Source organism: Australozyma saopauloensis, chromosome 3, assembly GCF_035610405.1.
Source record: "Australozyma saopauloensis chromosome 3, complete sequence".
Lineage (NCBI taxonomy): Eukaryota > Fungi > Ascomycota > Pichiomycetes > Serinales > Metschnikowiaceae > Australozyma > Australozyma saopauloensis.
Window position 1 is genome coordinate 1,864,726 of NC_086133.1, and position 23,297 is coordinate 1,888,022.

At 43.4% G+C, this 23,297-nt stretch overlaps 12 protein-coding genes and 1 non-coding gene across 13 annotated transcripts; 5 read left to right on the forward strand and 8 right to left on the reverse strand.

The window, feature by feature from the left end:
• Positions 1-431: 431 nt before the first annotated feature.
• PUMCH_002965 (uncharacterized protein) lies at positions 432-1,562 on the forward strand (the record flags this gene model as incomplete). The annotated part of the gene is made up of 1 exon (XM_063021953.1): positions 432-1,562. One exon carries the CDS (start codon positions 432-434, stop codon positions 1,560-1,562), a length of 1,131 nt encoding a protein of 376 aa, XP_062878023.1.
• Positions 1,563-1,977: 415 nt separating this feature from the next.
• Positions 1,978-2,808, forward strand: PUMCH_002966 (uncharacterized protein; the record flags this gene model as incomplete). Its single annotated transcript, XM_063021954.1, has 1 exon — positions 1,978-2,808. One exon carries the CDS (start codon positions 1,978-1,980, stop codon positions 2,806-2,808), a length of 831 nt encoding a protein of 276 aa, XP_062878024.1.
• A 28-nt stretch (positions 2,809-2,836) lies between these two features.
• Positions 2,837-3,436, reverse strand: PUMCH_002967 (uncharacterized protein; the record flags this gene model as incomplete). The annotated part of the gene is made up of 1 exon (XM_063021955.1): positions 2,837-3,436. One exon carries the CDS (start codon positions 3,434-3,436, stop codon positions 2,837-2,839), a length of 600 nt encoding a protein of 199 aa, XP_062878025.1.
• Positions 3,437-5,043: 1,607 nt separating this feature from the next.
• PUMCH_002968 (uncharacterized protein) lies at positions 5,044-6,030 on the forward strand (the record flags this gene model as incomplete). Its single annotated transcript, XM_063021956.1, has 1 exon — positions 5,044-6,030. One exon carries the CDS (start codon positions 5,044-5,046, stop codon positions 6,028-6,030), a length of 987 nt encoding a protein of 328 aa, XP_062878026.1.
• Positions 6,031-8,672: 2,642 nt separating this feature from the next.
• On the reverse strand, positions 8,673-9,935 carry PUMCH_002969 (uncharacterized protein; the record flags this gene model as incomplete). Its single annotated transcript, XM_063021957.1, has 1 exon — positions 8,673-9,935. One exon carries the CDS (start codon positions 9,933-9,935, stop codon positions 8,673-8,675), a length of 1,263 nt encoding a protein of 420 aa, XP_062878027.1.
• A 1,179-nt stretch (positions 9,936-11,114) lies between these two features.
• Positions 11,115-11,903, reverse strand: PUMCH_002970 (uncharacterized protein; the record flags this gene model as incomplete). Its single annotated transcript, XM_063021958.1, has 1 exon — positions 11,115-11,903. The coding sequence occupies one exon, from the start codon at positions 11,901-11,903 to the stop codon at positions 11,115-11,117; it is 789 nt and encodes a 262-aa protein (XP_062878028.1).
• A 335-nt stretch (positions 11,904-12,238) lies between these two features.
• On the reverse strand, positions 12,239-13,393 carry PUMCH_002971 (uncharacterized protein; the record flags this gene model as incomplete). Its single annotated transcript, XM_063021959.1, has 1 exon — positions 12,239-13,393. The coding sequence occupies one exon, from the start codon at positions 13,391-13,393 to the stop codon at positions 12,239-12,241; it is 1,155 nt and encodes a 384-aa protein (XP_062878029.1).
• An 859-nt stretch (positions 13,394-14,252) lies between these two features.
• On the reverse strand, positions 14,253-14,801 carry PUMCH_002972 (uncharacterized protein; the record flags this gene model as incomplete). The annotated part of the gene is made up of 1 exon (XM_063021960.1): positions 14,253-14,801. The coding sequence occupies one exon, from the start codon at positions 14,799-14,801 to the stop codon at positions 14,253-14,255; it is 549 nt and encodes a 182-aa protein (XP_062878030.1).
• A 1,361-nt stretch (positions 14,802-16,162) lies between these two features.
• PUMCH_002973 (uncharacterized protein) lies at positions 16,163-17,152 on the reverse strand (the record flags this gene model as incomplete). The annotated part of the gene is made up of 1 exon (XM_063021961.1): positions 16,163-17,152. One exon carries the CDS (start codon positions 17,150-17,152, stop codon positions 16,163-16,165), a length of 990 nt encoding a protein of 329 aa, XP_062878031.1.
• A 511-nt stretch (positions 17,153-17,663) lies between these two features.
• Positions 17,664-17,735, forward strand: PUMCH_002974. Its single transcript has one exon. It is a non-coding gene; the product is annotated as a tRNA-Glu (tRNA).
• Positions 17,736-17,812: 77 nt separating this feature from the next.
• Positions 17,813-20,089, reverse strand: PUMCH_002975 (uncharacterized protein; the record flags this gene model as incomplete). The annotated part of the gene is made up of 1 exon (XM_063021962.1): positions 17,813-20,089. One exon carries the CDS (start codon positions 20,087-20,089, stop codon positions 17,813-17,815), a length of 2,277 nt encoding a protein of 758 aa, XP_062878032.1.
• A 708-nt stretch (positions 20,090-20,797) lies between these two features.
• On the forward strand, positions 20,798-21,448 carry PUMCH_002976 (uncharacterized protein; the record flags this gene model as incomplete). Its single annotated transcript, XM_063021963.1, has 1 exon — positions 20,798-21,448. One exon carries the CDS (start codon positions 20,798-20,800, stop codon positions 21,446-21,448), a length of 651 nt encoding a protein of 216 aa, XP_062878033.1.
• Positions 21,449-21,504: 56 nt separating this feature from the next.
• On the reverse strand, positions 21,505-22,752 carry PUMCH_002977 (uncharacterized protein; the record flags this gene model as incomplete). Its single annotated transcript, XM_063021964.1, has 1 exon — positions 21,505-22,752. The coding sequence occupies one exon, from the start codon at positions 22,750-22,752 to the stop codon at positions 21,505-21,507; it is 1,248 nt and encodes a 415-aa protein (XP_062878034.1).
• Positions 22,753-23,297: the final 545 nt, after the last annotated feature.

The window sequence follows — 23,297 nt, forward strand, 5'->3', positions numbered from 1 at the left end:
ATCATCAATAGTCAAAAGTACTTCTCAGTTTCGAAAAAAACTAAAAGACTATGCTTTTTCCCGTAAATAGATCCGGAAATTACTAGATTTCATTTCTCATAGTTAGTAATACACTGCTCTCTAACTGTTGCTAGCTCTCTTCCCTCTTAACGCATCATGCATGCCCATACATAGATTCCCACAATTGGCCGCACTTTTAATGTCAAAATCCGACGAATTTTGGCTCAAACCAAATCGAAGCCTCAAGTGGTCTCTTTCAAAATTAATAATCGAAAAGTCAGGTCAGCCCACCACCTTTCTGCCCATGGTTTCACCAGATCGGATGACTCAATATAGGCAGGAAAATGAGCGCAGAGCGAAGTGAAAAATATATATACCCCCAGAGTCACGCCTCTGCCCATTCAAACCCCACATAAATCATATCACACAGAATGTCCACCTTTGGTAACTACTTCCGTGTCACCACCTACGGTGAATCTCATTGTAAATCTGTCGGATGCATCATCGACGGTTGTCCTCCAGGTATGGAGTTGACTGAGGCAGACATCCAACCTCAGTTGAGTCGAAGAAGACCCGGTCAAAGTGCCATTTCCACTCCACGTAACGAGAAGGACCAAGTTCAAATCCAGTCCGGTACCGAGCACGGACGCTCTTTGGGAAGTCCCATCGGTATGATGGTTCAAAACGAGGACCACAGACCAAAGGACTACTCCGAGACAGACTTGTACCCAAGACCATCCCACGCTGACTGGACCTACATCCAAAAGTACGGTGTCAAGTCCGCTTCTGGTGGTGGCCGTTCATCTGCCCGTGAGACCATTGGTCGTGTTGCCGCTGGTGCCGTTGCCGAGAAGGTGTTGAAGCTTGCTGCAGGTGTTGAAATTGTTGCTTTTGTCTCTTCTATCGGTGAAGTCTCCATGGACAGAAACGCACAGGACCCAGTTTTCCAAAACTTGTTGAACACTGTTACTCGTGAGTCTGTGGACGCTGCTGGTCCGATCAGATGCCCAGACGAGAATGTCAGAGACGCCATGACCAAGGTTGTTGAGAAGTACAGAGATGCCAAGGACTCTATTGGTGGTGTTGTCACTTGTGTCATTCGTAACTGCCCTATTGGTTTGGGTGAGCCTTGTTTCGACAAGCTTGAGGCCGTTTTGGCCCACGCCATGTTGTCCATCCCAGCTACCAAGGGTTTTGAGTTTGGTTCTGGTTTTGCCGGTACTGCTCTTCCTGGTTCAAAGCACAATGATGCTTTCGTGCACTGTGACGACAAGGGCCGTTTGATCACCAAAACCAACAACTCCGGTGGTGTTCAGGGTGGTATCTCCAACGGTGAGCACATCTATTTCTCTGTTGCCTTCAAGTCTGCCGCTACCATCTCCCAGGAGCAGTCAACCTCCACTTATGATGGTAAGGATGGTGTGTTGGCTGCCAGAGGCAGACACGACCCATCTGTTACCCCAAGAGCCGTTCCAATTGTGGAGTCCATGGCTGCTCTTGTCTTGGCTGACTTGTTCTTGGCCCAAAAGGCCCGTGAGGCTCTGATGAAGTTGGTGCAATAGATTCCTAATGATTATAGATTTACTTACCTTCTGGACAATACATAATTAAAAGTGACTGATGTGTAGATTCAAAACAAAAGCGAGCATATCTATATTGTCACCTTGAGTTTATCTGTGATGCAAAATTTTTGATTTTGAAAAAATACTCCAAGTCTGGTGATATTTGCATTTCTGATGGCGCTTTTGAAGAAATCCCAAAAAATAGAATGATAGAATAAAATGAACAAACCCTGATTGTTCTAATAAAAACATACCAGAAAATCATCTAGATGTTCCTGTTTAAATGAAAGAGATTTGCGTTTTTTTATCTTAACATGATCATTAGGTGTTCCCCAACCTGACTACATACTGTCACCTGAAGCATTCTATACTCTGGACAATTTCATTTTATAATACAAGCCACGCCTGCATCAATATGGATAGTGTACAAATCATCCTATTGACGATAGTGGTTGGCCTCTTAGCTGTTGTTGGCTTCTTTTACTTCAGCAGCGTTTCTGGATCAGCTTCGACCAACTCTGAACTTCGAAAGCCTACTTATTTGATCGTTGGCCGCAACGGCGCCGGCAAAACAGCACTTTTCTACAAACTCCAAAATCGCGATGAAAAAATCAGCACCGTTTCGTCTTTGGAGCCTAACATTTCGTCCTTAGCACTCCCCTTCTCAAGTGAGAAAATCCAAAAGCCATACCAGCTTATAGATTTCCCCGGCCATTTGAAGCACTCGCAACTTTTGAGAAAACTCATCTTAGAAGACATTACTGTCCGCAAATTGAAAGGCATTGTGTACGTTGTGGATTCCTCCAGTTGGGCTTTGGACCAAGAAGCCAATGTCGCCGCCATGGCTCGTGAATTATTCCAATTGTTCAGCATGACAGAGAAAGTCCCTAATGGAGTTGATTATCTTTTTGCCATCAACAAGCAAGATCTCTTCGACTCCCGTCCAGTGCATAAGGTGAAGCAGCTCTTAGAGCTAGAATTGGCTAAGTTGGTGGCTGAGGAAGTAGCAGCAGGCCGCACCGCTGGCAGCAGTGGAATCGATAACGATGAAGAGGATGATGCATCTGGATTACGCAAGGAAGAAACCACTAGAGAGTTCTGGCGTGCCGCAGTGGGCACCAGACCATTTCGCTTTGAGCTTCTTGAGGGTAATGTAGAATTTGTGGGTGGATCAGTGGCAAGAGGTGCCATCGAACATTGGGAGAATTGGTTTGATGAAAGGGCTGTCAACTACGGTGGCATGTAGGTTAGTTGTTTAACTAATGAAAAGATATCTAGCTGAGCAGGTGGGATGGTGCCAGGGGAAAGAATCCAGGGGCTTGCACTTCTTTCTGGCGCCGGAGCCTATTTTGTGCTTGTAAGAGATTGTTGATACGCATGCGGTACATGCCGGGATCCAACTTGTAGTTCTTGAACTTGAATGAGGCAATTGAGTCGTTTAATCTGCTTGCCTTTGTCCCTAGCTCCTTGATCTTCTTATTGAGTTCTTCATAAGACTTTGGTGGTGTGGAGTCTTTATCTTTATCATCAGACTGTGCATCTGGCTCATCTTTTTCTTGAGAGTTATCCCAACCTATAGTGTTCATCATTTTGTTCCACGAATAAGGCTTAACGGCCGCAGCCTTCCGCTCAAGGGCCTTGATTTGTGCGTCTAAGCCATTCTTTTCTTTTACTAAAGTTAAATACTCCTCTGGAGGGATTGCCTCTGCGAAGGTCTTATCTTTCAAGTGGCTCTCACATATGTAAAAGAAATCAGCACTATTTTGTGATAGAAGGACCGTAGTCGTCGGTTTGTAGCAAACTGAGCATGCTTTGGAGTCGGAGGCCGATACTAACCGACAAGTATAATGATTTGGGAATGGAGCCGTTGCCATTTTCAATGATTCTTCTAGTGTCTGTATGTTTACGAGCTATGCCGTATATGATCTGAGATTTATGATGTCTATGCAAGATCTTTCATTAAATTATTAAAATACGAACAACTTCATTAGGCCAGAGTTGGAATTGGATGGTGCTCCATTATTCTGCTATCGTAGAATCTATCAGGAGGCACGGGTGTATCTGGCTGCCTTCCATGGGGTTGCAATGTACAGGAAATAATGTCGCTCGGATTGCGGATAAAAGGTGACCGAGGCGAGTGGCTGCAAATATAGATTGAGGACTTGGAGACGCGAGGACAGTAGTGGGTATAGAAGCTAAAAATACCGGGAGCGTAGAAAAAGGGAGAATCGAATGATTGCCAGCTATTTCTAATTGGCTGTGTTAATACAATCGAAGGGTAAGATCGAGTATTAAGTATTATTGAGATCTGGACAATACTACATCAATTAAGCTACGAGCACCCTATTGTAAACGTAGCGAGCCATGAATGTTAAGAAGCAATTAGAGTATAAGCATTCCGGAAATCGGGGCCACCGGATCAATCTTTCGAGTTTTCACTACTAAATTTGGAGTAGAAGTGCTACTGACACGTCTGAGGCTCGGTGTACCTAATTAATAAGCTATAGCCATACTGAAACGAGACCAGAAACAGAGCGGCTCGTGTATTGTTTCACAAGCAGGAAAAATGAAACAAGAACCTAAAATACAGATCGAATGAAAAAAACACACCCAATCGTGTTCTACATATTGTCTGCCCTGTCTCTATGTTCGACTGTTTAGCCGGCTGCAAATCCATCCTGCTTCCTCCACCCTAGCCTGAAACAACAATGTTTGCAACGACTAAAGACCAAGCAAACAACACCAAACGAAAGAGCGAACATTGACATTAGAATCACGAAACTCAACACATTCTGTGCCAAAATCCCAGCCCCAAAACCTCTCAATTCCATTTATTCACCCTCTCTCTAAGCCCCGGCCACACAGGGTATGGTATAGTATCCGATGGATGCGAACAATTCGCGCGCCTGCACACAGCCGAAAAAAATGTCGCCCCATTCTATCTTCCAATTGCTCACCCTCCACGAAACATCCTACTTTTGTTATTGTCCCCGACTACCCAAATTCGGCCACACTCCCCGTCGCCCACAACCAACTTGTCCGTGTGCTCTGGCCAGCGCTCCTAATCGCCTCGCCTACTCCTCCCCATCCTAGCCCCGGCTTTTCCGCCACTTTTTCTTTTGACAACAACAGAACTTCCACGTCGACAACTTGTTGTTACTGGTGCCCAAATCCGGAAAAAAAAAAACTGTCTGCAATTGAACCTCAGACAATACAGCAAATCATAAATTAGACGCAGAACATTTTTATATTTTGTTCTCTTTGTCTGTGTTATTTCTTGTCTGTTGCCCCTAGGTTTTTTTCCTGCCCCGTGTCACACATTACACATCGCCACTGCTTGTGTTACACCAGTGTATTTTGATATCAGCAAAACTCCGCCGAATATCCCCACTATCAAAGTCATAGGCTCTTATTTCCTTTGGCCGTTTTGACGCACACGCTTTGCTGAAACAAATTCCCTACAAAAACTACCAAATCCGTAATGTCCGAAACTCAGGAAGCAGACATCGACTCCATTGTCGACAGATTGTTGGAGGTACGTGGCTCTAGACCCGGTAAACAAGTTACGTTATTGGACCACGAAATCCGGTTCCTCTGTACAAAGGCTAGAGAGATTTTCATTCAACAACCCATCTTGTTGGAGTTGGAGGCCCCCATCAAAATCTGTGGTGACATCCACGGCCAATACTACGACCTATTGCGACTCTTCGAGTACGGTGGATTCCCTCCTGAAGCAAACTACTTGTTCTTGGGTGACTACGTTGACAGAGGTAAACAGTCCTTGGAAACCATCTGTTTGTTGTTGGCCTACAAGATCAAATACCCTGAGAACTTCTTCATTTTGAGAGGTAATCACGAGTGTGCCTCCATTAACCGTATCTATGGTTTCTACGATGAATGTAAAAGAAGATACAACATCAAGTTGTGGAAGACTTTCACTGATTGTTTCAACTGTTTACCAATCGCAGCCATCATTGATGAGAAGATCTTCACTATGCACGGAGGTTTGTCCCCTGACTTGAACTCCATGGAACAAATTAGAAGAGTCATGAGACCTACAGATATTCCTGACGTTGGTTTGTTGTGTGACTTGTTGTGGTCGGATCCAGACAAGGACATCGCCGGATGGTCAGAAAATGATCGTGGTGTGTCCTTCACATTCGGCCCCGACGTCGTCTCTCGATTCTTGCAAAAGCACGATATGGACTTGATCTGCAGAGCCCATCAAGTCGTCGAAGACGGTTACGAGTTTTTCTCTAAGAGACAATTGGTCACTCTTTTCTCGGCCCCTAACTACTGTGGTGAGTTTGACAATGCCGGTGCTATGATGAGTGTGGATGAGTCCTTGTTGTGTTCCTTCCAAATCTTGAAGCCAGCTGACAAGAAGCCTAGATTCCCTCCCCCTAATGTTGGCAACAGTAGACCGGTCACTCCTCCAAGAAAGGGTGCAAAGCGCGGCTCCAAGTAAGTTTCGCAGACCCAATTTCTCAGCTGTCCATGGTCAATTACCAATGCCCGTGCAAATTCGATTTGCACTCTACTGTATTTTATTTCGTTTCAAGCCAAAGCTCACAAGCGGAGTTCGCAAGTAAATTCTCGCCGCAAACTTTGGCGTTTTGTCTTACCTTGCATCAAACATCAATTTTGAATGGCTTTTAGCCTAAATCCCATGCATATTTACCCGTCATTCTGGTATAAGAAAGAGTTGAAAGGGTGTGCCTAATGTGCAACTGTCAAGATATAAAGGAAAGTCCTTTGTAAACGTTTAATGGAGTGATGGAATCCTTATTGGAGAGTGGTTTACAGAGTTGTCTTATGGTCTTTGTCGATGAGTTAGAGATCACGGGGAAACTTAAGACGTGGAAGGCAATTATTTGAGGCATTTCAGCGACCGGTCATTTACGTATATTGTAGGCTTTATATAGAGTATTCGCCGCGAGACCGTGATGATGGAGAACCAGTCTGCTTTCGCAACCAAATTGTCTTTTATAGGAGTTATATAGCATCTGATAGTAAGTACATGAAGCACATTTTTCACTTAACAGCGCGCTGAGCTTATGGCTACCAAAACCATGGGCTAACCACGACGGCTGGGTGAGAGATGTGTGTGCAAATATATTTTATTTACGAATTTTGAATTGACTACCTTGGCAGGGAAATGAACGAGGAGAACATCGAGGGTGAACTCACAAAGAGAGAGATTTTTCATGCTTGTTAGAAATTAATTGTGAATTCAATCTTGGTGACTTTATTCGAAAAATATAAAGACTGTTTCTATCATTCATCATATGAGATGCAACCTCTTGGACCGGCATAGCTTCTGTTTGATAAATTATCTGGATCAATGTTGTAAAAATTTGGAAAAGGATCCCAAATTGGCCTATAAATTGTCTTCGCTCTTTTGGTATGTTAACTACATGGTGGCTTTAGTGGTTACGCTTCGTTATTAAAGCCATTCACCTTATCCTACAAGGCTGTAATAGACAGACCATGATGATACGCGATGATATCAAAATCGTTTTGTCTATAAATCATTGCACTGCTCCCTGAAACAATTCGATCGGGTATTGCGATTTCTAATTTTTGTACCTCAAATCAGCTAGATGAGAAGGTTACAATTCGTTGCTGAATGACTACAATATATCTCATATTATCGTCCGATCAAATTGATGATGGATTATAAAAGCCCGCTTCCCTTATTGTAGTGACTATTGGTTTTCAAGCTTATCTACTTATGAGGGATTGCTACTGATCAACCATTCGCCTACAAGCAATGAATTTGGAAACCAAATAATTAAATTAATATCAGTATGCACCTTAAATTATACCCTTTTCTCAAATCATACCAAAATCTGTGCCTATTCCAAAAGCATTGATTTGATACTCTCTCAATATAAGAGGCCCAATTTGCAGCCAGAAACACTGTCACGAAACGCACGTGACCAACCACACCCCACCTACACTCAGAAACCCTGTCTACATGCACACCTGGCCCTGGCCGCACACCTGTACATCTCGCCTGCAGTCCCCTCCTGCTCCCAGCCACTGTGAAAAATTTATCTGAGGTTTCTACCAGAGCCCTCTAGATACAACAGACAAAATGGTATGTACCGACGCCAATACCACGGAAACGTGTGTTGTTTAAAGCTGCGACCATTGTGAACGATTCCAAGCCATGTTAAAACATTACCGTTTGCAGAATTTATCTCCTTTTCTGGCTTTCCTTTCCCTACACCAAAAACGAACCAAACGATACACCAAACAAGAAATCCGAGTCTCAAGAGATGCTAGTCAAAAGCTGAGGATCAGCTGATATCAGAAGTCTGATATTCTTTGTACATCGACTGCACTTCAACTGTTTGATAGATTCATAAAAAGTTTTCCCATGAACGAATGAGCTGACGCCACAGTCAAATACTCTGTCCAGAGCGATGCAAAAATTTCACCGTATACATCCCCATTTTGCCATTGGTTGAATCGTCCCATATTTATGTTCGCAGCAACAATTAAATCCCCTTGAGTTTAAATACTAACAAACAGGTTTTAGTTCAAGACTTGTTGCACCCTAACCCAGCCTCCGAGGCTCAGAAGCACAAATTGAAGACCTTGGTCCAAGGCCCAAGATCCTACTTCATGGATGTTAAGTGTCAAGGATGTTTGAACATCACCACTGTCTTCTCTCACGCACAAACCGCTGTCACTTGTGACAACTGTGCCACTGTCTTGTGCACCCCAACCGGTGGTAAGGCCAAGTTGACTGAGGGCTGTTCTTTCAGAAAGAAGTAAATATCTCTTTAGTATTAATGCATAATTGTGAGTGAATCTTGTTGTATTGGAAGTAGTTTCATGTATCGACCTCATGGGTAGGTACTACTGTGCTGTATTGCCTCACCTCTCATGATGTCTCACTTGTTTGCCGTTGATTCGCCTATAAATTTGAAGTTCAATTAGAATGTCTGATCTTTAATTAGCTACTTTGTCTAAATATCATAACTTGCGATCTCCGACACGAAAACAAAATACTACAATTGTTCAATACAATAAAGGTACATTAAAATAGTCCGATTAGCGTCTCGTGAATCCGTTAACAGTAAGTATAAATAGAGGTCATTACAACTTCGACTTGGAGCAGAATCTGATCACCTCATCGAAAGCCCGAGCAACCTTGTCAACATTTCCGTCGTTCAATCCGGCTACACTGGCTCTTCCAGAGCTCATCAAGTAAACACCGTGAACCTTCTCCAATCTCTCAGCCATGTCAGGTGTCAAGCCAGTGAAGGAGAACATACCAGTCTGGTTAGTGATGTGATCCCAGGTTCCTGGAGTTCCCAATCCAATCAATTTCAGTTTCAATTCATTTCTCATCTTAATGATACGAGAGGACATGGTGACCAAGTCTTCTTCCCATTGCTTTCTAGACTCTGGGTCAGTCAACACTGTAGCTACTATTTTAGCACCATAGGCTGGAGGGTTGGAGATCTCAGATCTAGTCAATTTGTTCAATTGAGACTTGATGGCACTCTTCAATGTCTCTTTACTCTCTGCGGACTCACCAGCTGGCAAAATAACGTGCAAAGCACCTACACGCTCTCCGTACATACCGACATTCTTTGCAAAGGACTGACACACAAAGATAGGGGAGGAAATCTTGCCAGAGTCAATGGCAGTTCTAATTGAGGCTGCATCCTTCTCCAAGCTACCGGAGGCAAAACCCTGGTAAGCAGAGTCGAAAATTGGCAAGTGCTTTCTCTCGGCAATAGCGTCCAAGATTCTGTTCCACTCAGCTGGAGTAGGGTCCAAGCCGGTAGGGTTGTGTGCACAAGGATGCAACAAGATGATAGAACCCTGTGGAGCGTTTTGGATTGTGCTGACAAAGCCCTCAATGTCCAACTTTTTGTTCTCGGCATCCCAGTATGGGTATGTGTCGACCTTCAAGCCAGCAGACAAGAACACCGAATGGTGGTTTGCCCAAGTAGGTTTCGACAAGTACACAGTCTTGTTTCCGGCGAAGAACTCGTTCAAAAACACAGCGACCAAGTGCAATGCACCGGTTCCAGACAAAGACTGCTGCGAGACAATAGCAGACTCACTAATGGCTCTGGAGTTGGCACCCAAGATGACCTCAGCTGCTGCAGTCAAGAAAGGCTCGTATCCAGAGATACCCAAGTACTCGTGGTTGTAGCCTGGAGACTCGATCAATTTCTTCTCAGCGCCACGGACAGCGGGCAAGATCCAAGGCTTACCATTGTTGTCTCTGTAAGCACCGATACCCAAGTCGACCTTATCGGATCTGGGGTCGGCGGTGTAGCGGGCTTTAAGGCCGAAAAGTGGGTCAGGTGGTAATTGTTTGATTTCAGTAAAGTAGGAAGCCATTTTAGGATACGGGAAGAATTGGTTTGGGTGGTGGAATTGAACGCTTTATCGTGGATTGAGCGGCTTATTTCCAAGGTGGTGTGGTTGGAGCGATCTGATCCGTTTATATATGGGGAGTGTGGCCTTGGGTCCGTGCTGGCTGCAGGACCTGTGGGGAGTCACAATGTGAGTAACAAACGCCAGATGGGGACAGGAAAACGAAGGAAGAGAAAAAAAAAAGACTCACGAGAGGGGTTTGGATACAGGCGAAAAAAGACGGCGATTCAGATTTCTCTTTCAACAGGCGTCTGGTGGCCCATTTATATGATTCTTGACGGGTACTAATCTATGGCTCTACATGTCAACTCACACAGGATACTCCTTTGCTCCGGCCGCGGCGTTTGCAGCCAAGACTGTGATGAACTGAAAAAGGGAGACAAGGCAATAGTCGAGAGACGAGGCATTAGAGAAGAGAGACATGGCAATTTGAGAAAAAGAAATTTCTCTCTGTTATTTCTCTCTGTTATGTATCAATGATGTGAATATTGCGAGTAATTAGGCTTAAGCGGAAACTACTCAGTGCTGCCTTGAATGAAAGATTGTTGCGTACGGGTAATGCAATAGGACATAATGGATTGCATGAGAATTAAAAGGGAAAAAGAGGCTGGTTTTTAACCAGAATCATTACATTTTTTTGCTTCTTAGTTGTGTCGGCATTCGAATGGGGAACACTCTACGATGTATTGTCATTTTGGTGTCACGAACGTTTACGTAACAAATTACATTGAAATACTTTCAACTTGATATTAGATGTCAGAGAAGTGGGAATTCAGACCGGTCGGGAATGTGTTATCTGCGATCTTCTTCTACCTCTACAGATGTTTGAACTAACCTCTCTCACCAAGGACCTAATTGAACTACGATAAGCCTGGGCCAAAATGAAGTCGCTTTTCCCAAATACCTCGAAAAGCAAACCCAGAGCTATTTCAACAGCGAATCTCATGCTTACTATACGTATTTTGATATATTTAGGCTGTTCAATAGAGCCGATCAGCTTGTACAGCTCCCTGCGCCCATGAGTGGAAGTCGGAAAGCGGCACGTATTTCTTACAAAGAAACCACGATGCCGTCATTGGCGGAATATCTTTCCCACTAGATCCACAGCCCCAGTAATTTTTTAACCTAATTTGCGTCCACCCCTTAGACCACAGAACGCACCTCGAAGAAACGTCTCAAGTAGTAGATCTGGAACAAACAGTTCAATGCAACCATAACAATCTGGAAGAGCGACCACCACTTGACACGCGAGTTGGTGGACTCTGCCGTGTTTCTGTGTGTTCTCTCTCTGATCACCAAATAGTTCTGCTCGGCTTTGACATCATCTGTCAACTGTCTCAACCTCAGGATCGAGTAATCCAAAGAGTCCGAGTTGGGGTCAGCGGCATCAAAGTAAATCACACCATGAACGTTGAAAGACACGTCCAAGTCAGCTCTGCTAGACTTCTCGTTGGAGAAACAGTACTGGTACTTACCCTCAACAGTAGCCTTGATAGTCTCGTCACCGTGGTCAACGTTGTGCAAGGAACGGTCGACACGGTGACGGGGGTCGATGATGAGGAAGTCAACGGTCAATTGTTCAGCGTTGTTTGGGTCTCTGGATCCGACTTGGAAAGTGATGGACAACACGTCGTTCTGTTTCAAGTTTTCGTAGAAACATTGCTTTCCGTATGGAGCCAACAACACCGTGTGGGCGTTAGCAATAGCAAACACGAAGAGCCAGAACAAGTTGAAATTCATGGTTTGGTTGTTGGTATGGATAGTGAGACGAACAAGTCGTGTCTCATATGGCCTGGTGTCTGCACGACATTGGACGTGGAAGGAAAAATAATGTTGGAAAGGATCGGGAAATAGTGGGGTATTTATAGGCGAGAGAAATGAAATGATATATTTGATTTGAAATTTGTTCCTTTTCAATTTCTGCCTGGTCATCACCTTGTGGTGTAATGCATGAGCAGCACGTCATTTTAGACGTGCCTTCATGGCTGCAAATGTTCAGAATGCTAAAAATTAATACATTGACAATCTGTAATCAAGATTTTGTATTTGAAATTATTTATGACAGCGATCCTGACTTGATGGATTGTAATGTAGTTTGGTAGGAAGTCCTATGAATTTATTCTAGTTAGGGTAATCGGTGATGAAATATGTATTGGTATAGTTCGTGTTCTCCCAAGAGATAAGGTGCTAATATTACAACAAAGGCGCATAAAACCGCGGTCTCCGGAAATAATTCCGTAAAAACCTGCTCGATTCTAATGTTTAATTCAAAGCGGCTTCATGACCTCTTCATAGAGCATTTGCTTGAAATCCTCAACGCTCAACTCATCCTTCTTCTTGTCGAAATCGAAGAAATCGTCAGGAATCGGAGGACAGTTGGGCTCATCGTTGGGATCGTGGTATAATTTGACGTAGGGATGTTTCAAAGCCTCGTCAACGGTGATTCTTTTGAGGGGGTTGAATGCAAGAAGACGCTCAAGGAGGTCCAATGCTAAGGGATTGAGGTTGGGCACATGGGCAAAAAGTTCTTCAAAAGGAACCTTGCGACATGGCGGAAGCAGACTGATGTACTCGCGTGCGCGTCTCAGTCTGATGTTCTCGAAATCGTCTTTGGTAGGAGTTCCCAAGACCTCCATTATTAGCCACAACTGGTTGTGATAGTCTCTTCCAGGGAAAAGCGGTCTACCGCTGAGCATCTCAGCTAAAATACATCCCACACTCCACACGTCAATAGCCGTGGTGTACTCCTGGAATGTGAGCATGATTTCTGGAGCTCTATACCACCTGGTAGCCACATATTCGGTCATGAAACCAAAGTTGTCTTCAGAAGACGCAATGGAGCGAGCCAAGCCAAAGTCACAGAGCTTCAAGTCACAGTTTGCATTTAAAAGGAGGTTGGATGGCTTGAGGTCGCGATGAAGCACGTTGGCCGAGTGGAGAGCCTTCAAAGCACGCAACGATTGGTACACAAAATACTGGATATGATCGTCGGAGAGTTTCTGGGTACGGATCACCTTGTGTAGGTCTGTTTCCATGAGCTCCTGAATCAAGTAGATTTCACGGAAGCTATCGTAGGACATGGGTCGTTGCAAAGCGAGCAAACTGATGATGTTCTCATGGTTGAAATGTTTCAAAAGTTTCAACTCACGCAACGTGCGCAAGCAAAGCATCAGCCGCTCAAACGGCTCGATTTTCTTGATGGCCACCCGCTGGCCTGTGGGTTTATGTATTGCCAGGCACACCACGCCATACGCACCCAGACCCACCACTTCCAACACCTGGTAGTGATCCGAGACATTGAAAACAATGGCTTTTGATTCGACATGCGGCGGCTGCATTTGCGGTTGCGGTTGTGGAGGGTTTGGAACGCGATTTGCCGGGTTCGGTTGACGGCTGGACACAGTCAGGGCACTTTGATCCATGGTGGGAGAGGTGCTGTGATTTGTGTTGCAGATTGGGAGGAAAGAATGTGTAGCGATGTGTTTTGTATGAAAATTTGGGTTTGTTCGATCGATAGGGGCGCACAGTCAAGGGCTTAGATAGAAAAAGGGTAGCAGCAGATCAGATCCAGGAGGTGAAACATGCGGCAGATTTCAGAGTGAGGGAGAATAACACCGACTACAGAATGAGAAGCAAGATTAATTGATGAGGAATGACTCGGATATTTTCTTTTTTATTCTTCACGAGTTTTGTTTTTCTACTCGCTCTTCTTTTGGGATGAGTCGATTTGATTAATCGACGAAAGTTTCTTTTGTAAATGGATCTTTCTTGTCTTCGGGTTTTGACTTCCATTATAAATCTGTGAAGTTGCACTCGCAAAAAACTTAACCTGGATTGAGAAGTTTTTGTGTTATTTTATTAGGAACAGCTAGTTGGTGAGTACATGAATATTCGTATTGGAATAGTCTCTGAGCTCGATGATTGACTTCTACTTGGTATGATGTTCGAAATGTGACTGACACAGACAAGATAATCATGATACCGAAATTGGTACTCTGATGAAAGTGAACGAAATTCTTATGACTTCTAAATTAATTGAAAGCTTTTGGATCTTCAAAAAAGTGTTCATCATGACGAGATCAATGCCTACTTCCTACATTCTCTTGAACTTACTCGCTTCCTCTGAGTTCAACTAGATGGTACATTTATAAACACAAACTATCTCCAAAGAGATGCTAAAAAAACAGCGAGTGGCAAAAGAAATTTGGCGGCGATCTCTATATGGCGCCATAGAAGGTTGAAGAAAAGTCATATCGTCATACAAGTCTTGTCATGAGTACTCTACTTGCTACGACCAAACAATCCCTTCTTCTTCTTCTTTTTCTTGCCGTCATCTGCTTCGGGTCCTGGCTGCACTGGTTGGTAGGTATTAGGAGCCGTGTTGTAAGCAAATCGAGCTTGGTTAGAGTTATAGTCCCTAGGTGCAGCCCCGGTACCATTGCTTTGGTAATTCTGATGCGAAAAGTCTCTGTGGAAGTCCCAACCTAATTGCTGACTCTCAAGTTGAGATTGATATGACAAGTCTCCAGAAATCGCATACTCAAATCCACGAATAGTGTCGAGAGGACGCTCGTTTCTATTTCTGGTGGGGTTCAGGGTGTCTGGTGTGTCGATCTTATGGCCAAAAATGTCCTTGAGATCTCCACTCTCCTGAGACAAGTACAGCTGTCTGCGGCCCTGGTTGTGGGTGGCAGCTTCTTCGAACGGCTGGAGTTCCTTCACGGCCTCCAAGGTACGGAATTTGCCATCACCTCCGCCCATTTTCTGTTCGTGATGGTGGTCGTTGTCACGGCCTTCCTTCTTTTTCGAGCTACTTCTGAAAATTGCCATGTTTGCGATGGAAGAGTGTTGTTGGTGTTGTTTGAGTGTTTTCTAAAATTAGCCAGTGTCACAAACAGGTGTTATATGACAAGAGATAAGGCAAAATTTATGAGCGAGGATCCACAAAATTCAAGTGGTTAGTGATCTGTTTGAGAATCTGTTGTTGTTAGTTGACTGTAAGGTCTGATCTTCAACGTGGTCTCCTTGTTGACAATTTGCTAATGAAGGCTCAGCAACAGTGGTAAAGAAGAATAGAAATTGAATAAAACTAAAGATGAATGAAGTCCTGGGAGTAGGGCTCGGAACTTTGAAGTCTGTTTGCGTTTCTGATGTTGTTGATCCAAACTCAGCTATGCTCTAAGGTGGCTATAGATAGAAAAATACGAGGTTCGTGGCAGTGTGGGGTGGCTGTACGACAAAGAAAAATTGCCGAGGGGTTCTAGATTGCAGGCACGGTTTACACAGAGCGTGGATCGGTCGAATTTTTTTGTTATGGAAGGCAGTGTGCGAGGGAGAACCTACTTATACCAGGGAAAGAATGTGTAAACGCGGAAGAAATGGAATCTTGTTTCTTCCGCTGGTATACCTGGTCCAGTCCGTGTGCAGGTGCTGTACCTGCAAGGTAGCCGTACGAGCACTATTTGCAGGAGTCTGTATTACTCATGACAGGCTAAGTTGGTGAAGGACAGGGAAAAGAGGGGGGATTTGAAGGTCCTTTTATATTTGAATTAAGAGTCTATGCATGGGGCCCTGATTTCGTAGATTGTAGATCGCCTGGACGTTGATGAATGCAATGAAACGCTTCCACCAGTATCAGGTCTAGGCCCATGACAGTCTGTCGGCTGATCTGCAGGCATTTGTGGGTTGACGGGATCAAGTCAAAAAATGAGACAAACCTTTTCAGTGTGGTCGAGAGGGGATGATGAATATCGAACCCGGGTGTATTAAAATGAGGCTTGGGCAACTTTTCGAAACTAATTGCGAAATAAGAGATAAAAATCGGCTGCTTCGGAATTTGGTGTGATATGCCGAAGTATCCCAATTGCATTGACTAGAATCAGATTATCACGAAAGTCCTTCATGATAAAGAAATAGTAAACTCATTAAAATAGGTCTATCAATTCGTTTACTTGTTCTCGTGCCGTTTGCCGCTCTCTCGTAGTTTTATTAGGTTGGGTATGAACAAAGTGAAGAGAGTCGGATTAGACTCAAATCGAACGTTTCTCAACCCTACCCAAAGATAGTAGGTTTTAGGTTTCATGGCAATGTTGGGACGGAAACCAGCCGCCTAGGCCACTCACTTTTAGCATCTCAAACTTGGAGTCCGTCGATGGCATCGGTAAGCGTTGCACTCATCGAACTCGGGACTTTTATCTACCCAATAACATGAACTGCAATGCTTTGCGAACTTGTCCTTCATTGTATCGATCCCAAGCCACATAAAGACTGATCATTTCTTGCGTGGCTTCGATAACCTCATTCAAGTTAACATGTGAATGGTTGAGAAAATCCATGAAGCGATCGATCTTTATCGTGTCCTCGTCAATGCTATGGCTATGGCTCTGATAATTTGTGCTTGACCGGATTGTGGAATCTCCCGTAATCGAAACGATATCATCAATTTGCATTTTCATGGAGTCTGTGTACTTGTTGGAATCTGAGCCAGCACCAGCTCGGATTATATTGAGATTCTTTCTTAGAACAATGCTAATGTATATCGCTGCTATCGCAATTGTATGAGGGGGAAATAGTAAATGCAAGTCTGTGATATAGCTGTCATTGAGCAAAGACCACGCATGCTGTAGGTCATCCTTCCCTAGTGTGAATCCATACAGAGATGAATTGCCCTCCAAGAAGTCCCGTATTTGAATGAGTGATTTGTAAGGATGGTGTAGTACGAGGTACATGTCCATTTCTTCAATTAAGTAGAACTCAAACTCGGCTAACTTTCCGACATCCTGAGGAATATACTCAGGCCAAAGATTGCGTGCCTCTGACACTATGAGCCGTATGTGTTGCGGACATTCTTCAATTTTACATGCAACGTAGAGACAGGTGGTTATTAGTAGATAGATGTTGATCTCTCGTAACGATACTCGAACCAAAAAGCGCACGAGATACACTTCTGCTGTCGCCAATGCGACTTGTCTGACATTGAGTCTTCTTCCAAGTTTGACTAATAGCGTATGTAGATAAATGCGCATATTGGCATCATACCTAATATGTGGTTGGTCTTTGATTAATCCAGATTGAACCAATTTCTTTTCAAGAACAATGAGTCTGCGACGGTTTTCCTCTAATGCTTCCCGACTCACTTGCCATTTCGTTCGCTGGGACGACGACCAGTAGTCTGCCGACATTTTAGATCTTCAATGGTATCGAAGGTTAAGAGCTGGGATGGGTAAATTGATATATGGGGAAGATCATTGAATGCACACTTAGATAGCCAGAATAGAAATTTTATGGAATTCAATTGAATTTTCTTTCTTTCTTATGTGTAAGGCTTGTCATTTTTTGATTTTAGGTCTTTTAGTATTCGATACCTAGATTGCCTTGGCATATTCGTTCTTGAGTTCTTTCAAAGCAGCTCGATGCAACTACAAGCTACAGCTGTTCGTCAAAATACAAATAGTGCATTCCTACAAGTATCTCTGATTGGGAATTATGCTTCTTATTCCCCAAATTTTTACTTTGTGTCAATTTTGAGTCTCGAATGAAGGTTTGCAGCATCTCAGGGCCTTGTTTGACCGTAAGCACACTTGATTGCAAAACTAACACCCTATTGAAGATATTAGGCCCAATAAATACATTATTCAATACAATTACTTCTACTTAATCCTGTTTTTTCAAATAGACTTCTCTCTATCGACTTCCGATATAGTGTAACGGCTATCACGGTTCGCTTTCACCGAGCAAACCCGGGTTCGACTCCCGGTATCGGAGCATTTTTTTTGCTTGTCTTTTATTCCTCATTGCCAAAACGAAGAAGGTATCCGCAATTTTTATTTTTGTCGCTAATACTATGCTATTTGATTTTGGACTTTGAATTCGTCCCATGCTTTGTTAAGTGCCACAAACACCAGCTGGCATATCATCTTGTCTTCAACTCCAAGGTGCTCAAGCTTATCTGGATGGATGCTGCTAATGACTTTCATGTAATTGATTTTCACTTTTTTAGTCAACATTAAGTCATTCATGGTGATTACCTTGTTCGTGATAAAAGGAAATCCAAGCCTCTGAGGCAAGACGTCGCTGAGTGACATGAGCAATGCTCTGATATTAGTCTCCTTTCCTTTGGACCACTGCAGCGTTCTATCATGCACCTTGTCATGAAGCTCAAACTTCATTTGTTCCTCTTGTTTTTCTTTTTGGTGTTGCTGTTGAATTCTTTGCACCTTTTCTGACTGTGCTTTACTTGCTGGGGCGGGAGTTGGCAGAGCAGATTGCCTCTTCACCTGTGGCTTTGGTGGATTAACAATCTTGTTCACTCTCCTTTTTGCATCCATTATTTTCAAATCGGTTACTCCGTGCTTGCTGATCAATAACATGTAGCACTCCAACGCTTCAGGGAATTGCTCCATATGCTCAAGACTCTCTGCTTTGCGTGAAAGTAGTCTGATGTACCAATACTTGATGCTCTTATCATTAATAGTCCATTGCGTGTCCCCATATGACTCGCCCACAAGTACAATACCTTCGTTGCATCTTTCTTTTGCCAAACGGTAGTCCCCCAACTTGATTGCTGTCAAAGCTAGGTTTGAAGTTATGACGATTCTCAACTCGTGTTTCTCTGGTATGGCTTGTAAACATTTGGTATATGCTTCAAGGGCATCATTAAAATCTCCTCTCGAGAATGCTTGAGCACCTTTCTCTTTCAATGTCTCGTAATCAGATTGTTGAAAGGCATTTAGAACCTCGTTAGTGGCTATTCTGGGGGTCAGTGGGCGACTAGAAGTTACTTGCGTTCTCCGGCTAGGAATACTGTAAGAACCATCCATTGTGCTGCCTCTTCCCGCCAGTTTGAACTTCTGAGCTGGAGACTTGTTCGTTTCACTTGTTAATCCAAGCAAATCAACAGATTCGTTGTTTTGTGGGGTGGTATTTGTTGTTTCTGATTGAGAAGAAGTAGGTCTTGATGGCTGAGAAGGAGCAGTGCTTTCGAAAGCAGGTCGTGGAGAGGGACTTGAATGTGAAGGCTTCAGTCTAGATGGTCGAAGAAGCATTTCTGGTGGTTCGTAAGAGCTCTTCTGGGGCAGTCTCGGACGCAGTTCGGGGTTAGGACTTCTTCCAGATAATCTCTCCCTTTGACGCTCACGTTCGCGCTGTTTTTGAGTTGCAATGATTCGTTGGATCTCTTCGGTATTGATGTTCTCCTCATCCGTTCCATAGTCTTCGTATGATTCACCATTTTTCCTTTCGAGAGCGCCGTCTTTGTATTTATGTTGGTTCTTCATCCAAGCAGGTGTACCATCACTATTTTTGTTATTAAGATGCTGCTGTTGTAACGTACTGATGCCACTAATGACTTTCTTTTTGGATGTATCAATGAACCATGATGCAGTAGAGTAAAGTTTATTGGAGACATCGGAAATTGCAGCATTGAAGTCTGGTGGGGAACGTTGCTGGGACCTTTGGAAATCCATTCTTTCACTTCTTTGCTGTGATGGCTTCGAGTTCTTGTTCATTATGAAATTGACACATTCCTGTAAATCAGGACCAGCGTACAGAAGGGCCTCATTCGCATCTTCAATAGAGAACCCAATATCAACGAGTTCGGCAATAATGTCGTCGTTTCGAGATTCACGCTTCCGTTGCGGTATGGTCTGTTGTCGCAGAGTTTGTTCAGTTCTTTGGCCCGTTTTAATTTGAGACACACTTGAACTGCTGGTAGGAGCTACTTTGGGAGTTTCTTCGACAAAAGCATCTGTGAATTCATCATCCAATAATGAGCCATTTTGTGTAGCTGGGCTTGCATTGGAAGGTCGCTGTGGTTGCGGAGGTAAGCTGTCGCTCAAGCTTGAAAGTGAGAATGGGTCAATTGACGTCAGACCTGAAGCGTTTGCAAAACCAGTAGTGGAATATAAACCAGACTTCTGAGGAGTCATTTGTCTGGATGTTGTAGAGGAATTACCGGGCGAAAGGGCTTCCAAATCAAACCAATTTGCGTTGTCGACGGCTTTCTTGGCCATAGGCTGTTTGAGAGACAAATCATTCATCGGTGCAGCAGTCAGTTTACGAGAAGTTCCTGCCGCAGACTGGAATAGATCTGCAAAGGCGTCATTTTTAGGCGGTGCCATTATGTGGTTGGAAATACTGATAAGTGTTTAAGATCGAGATACTTATGTGGATCACGTGTCACCTTTAGGTAAATAGAGTTTACTCGATTGTTTTACTGCAAAAAAAAATACTTCAAATAATTCCGAGCACTTTGGTTTTCATGAAGATACATTAGCTTCCTAGCAATTATGCTCGATGTTGTAGTTGTGCTTGTTCTCAAACAACTCGACCTCTGATTGCAGGAGACGATCAAAGCTATAAAGGCAGGATTCTGGAACCCAACAAAGAACTTTTCAGAGTTTGTACTGATATTCATTCGAAATATCACAAAACAATTGCCATTCAAAGATTCACAAGCCAGTATTTTTTGATAAATCCCCAACGTGATTCCACAGCTGATAATGAGAGGTGAAGCCATCAAACCGAGATCATTGAAGATAAGAGGTCATTGCTGGAACCTTATAGCAAGCATTTAGAGTTAATGGAAGGTTTTGTTAGTTTTGTTATAGAGATTCGGAATAGGGTCAAGGAGTCCGAGTTAAGCGCATTGTTCAAAAAAACTTGAGAACGATTTTTTGAGCAAAGAGAGACTATTTCCACGACAACATTAAATTTTTAAATTTATTTCTTCCATTTCCTTTTTTTTTCATAATTCCGCTCCATTTCCGCTTCAACGCATCTACACTCTTATCTGGATAGCCCATCTCATCCCCCCACCAACTACTACCATGGCTACCGAAACTGGAAAGAACGTGATCTTGTTGCCTCAAACAAACCAACTCATAGGATTGTACTCGATCATCAGAGATCAGGCCACTAAGAGAGGTGATTTTGTGTTCTATTCCGACAGAATTATCCGTCTTTTGGTTGAGGAGGGTTTGAACCAGTTGCCAGTGGAGGAGACACTTATCAAATGTCACGGTGGACATGAGTATAAGGGATCTCGCTTTTTGGGAAAGATTTGTGGTGTCTCAATTGTTCGCGCAGGTGAGTCAATGGAGATGGGTTTGAGAGACTGTTGCCGTTCTGTTCGTATTGGTAAGATTCTCATTCAGAGAGACGAAGAGACTGCTTTGCCCAAATTGTTTTATGAAAAGCTTCCTGAAGACATCAGCGAAAGATACGTCTTCTTGTTGGACCCAATGTTGGCCACTGGTGGAAGTGCAATGATGGCCACAGAGGTCTTGATCAGTAGAGGTGTCGATGCCAGCAGAATCTTATTTTTGAACTTGTTGGCCTCTCCTGAGGGAATTGCTGCTTTCCATGAGAAGTATCCTGAGGTCAAAATCATCACTGGTGGTATTGACGAGAAATTGGATGAAGACAAGTACATTGTGCCTGGTTTGGGTGACTTCGGTGACAGATACTACTGTATCTAAGTACACACAGTAATAAACATTAATGCATGAAATCCAAAATTATAATTGTCCGTTTCTTACATGAATTTTCGGTGCACGATGTCTGGATCAGCAGCGTACTCCAGCGCTGACACCCACAACTTACGGAACGTAGATAGTCCTGCCAAAATCGATCCGCCAATCCAAGTGCTATATTTTCTTTCGGGAGGGGCGAAGATTTTAATCTTCGTGTGATTTTCCATTTGCAAACCATTGGTCCAGCCCTGTGTCAGCGACAGCTGCTGGCTCTTCAATTCCGTAATCATCCTATCCCCAAAGTTTTTAAGTAGTGTGCTACCTCCAGAAAGTACAATATTCTGATAGAGCGAAGGTCGAAGATCTAGATCGGTCTTAGCGATTGCCATGGTTGTAAGTTCATGAATTCCAGGGGATTCTTCACCAATAAGCAGAGGATTGAACAAAATTTCAGGCGCTCTAAATTGTTCAACTCCCATCGTGAGTGTGTGCCCGTCGGGTAATTTGTAAGAAGTGAAAAGATCTGACTCTTCATTAACTGGTGAAAGGTACCGAGAGTATGGAACTCCTAGGTATCGCTTCTCGTCCCGTGCCGGATCTTTAGAAACAAAGCAAGACTTTTCCTTGATTGCGCGGACTATATCGAGCTCTGCACTAGATTGAAAGGTAACACCTGACATGCGACGAATATTGAATGATAAGTGTTCAGTAATGTCTCTACCAGCTACATCCATGCGCTTGACCGACGTTGGAAGTGAGAAACCATCATAAACTGGAACAACATGACTCACGCCATCACCAATATCCACGACCACGCCTGTTGTGCGTCCAGAGGCATACAAAGAGAGAACAGCTTGAATCGATACATAGACACATGGAACTCCTAGAGTTTCGAACAAAATCTGGCACATCTGGTCACGATTAGCACGTGGATTCAATGGCGCCTCTGTTATGAGCAACGGATGATCTTCTGGCCCAGTTTTTAGATCATGAGTGTAGGTGTAATGCCAGATCCGTTCCATATCGTCCCAATTGCTGACTACACCATGCTCAATTGGGTGCGCTAGTTTAAGTAGACCTCTATTCTGTTGTGCAATTGAGCCGATATATGCCTCATCGTTGTTGTATCTCTGAACACTGGGTTCAATTGCTTGTAGCAGCAGCCCAGCCATTACTTTTTGATATTTTGGCCTGCCAACAATGGTAGGGCTATAACATTTTGGTCTTTCTTCGCCGGCAAAGCCAGCTTTGATGTACCCAGATCCATTATCTATAACAACGGGTTGATTATATAGATTACCTTCATCCATTAATCAATATGTATGATTCTAATTTGGAGAGAACGCCTTAAATGAAGAAAGGTGATTGAAAAAATTTTTATGTAGTGGCTGAATGCAAAATGAGGGTGGAATCACAGTTCTGAGAATCGAATTAGGTCTATTTGTAGATCACATGTGGAGCTCTTCCTGAGACAATAACAAAAAGCACAATGTGGAGAGACGCGTGTTTATAGATTCAAAAATTCGTTTAAAAAAGGACACTATCTTCTTGGATATTGAGCCTAATTATGATACGATTATTGCAGTTGTTTCGAACCAAATAGACATTCAACAGAGTGATATACTGAAGGAATTCTCTCATGAATGCAACACAGAGATCAATTGAAAAATTCCGGCTTCATATGTTCTCGAAAACTCCCTAGTATTTTCTTGAAGCACTTTTAAGAATTGTCCTGTGCGAGTATTGTTTGTTTTGGTCACCATACCATTCTTATTGTTGTATTACTATCAATCCTCACAACATCATCTAGTATAGTGTCTGATTGAAAGAGCCACAACCACCGCTTGAATAAACA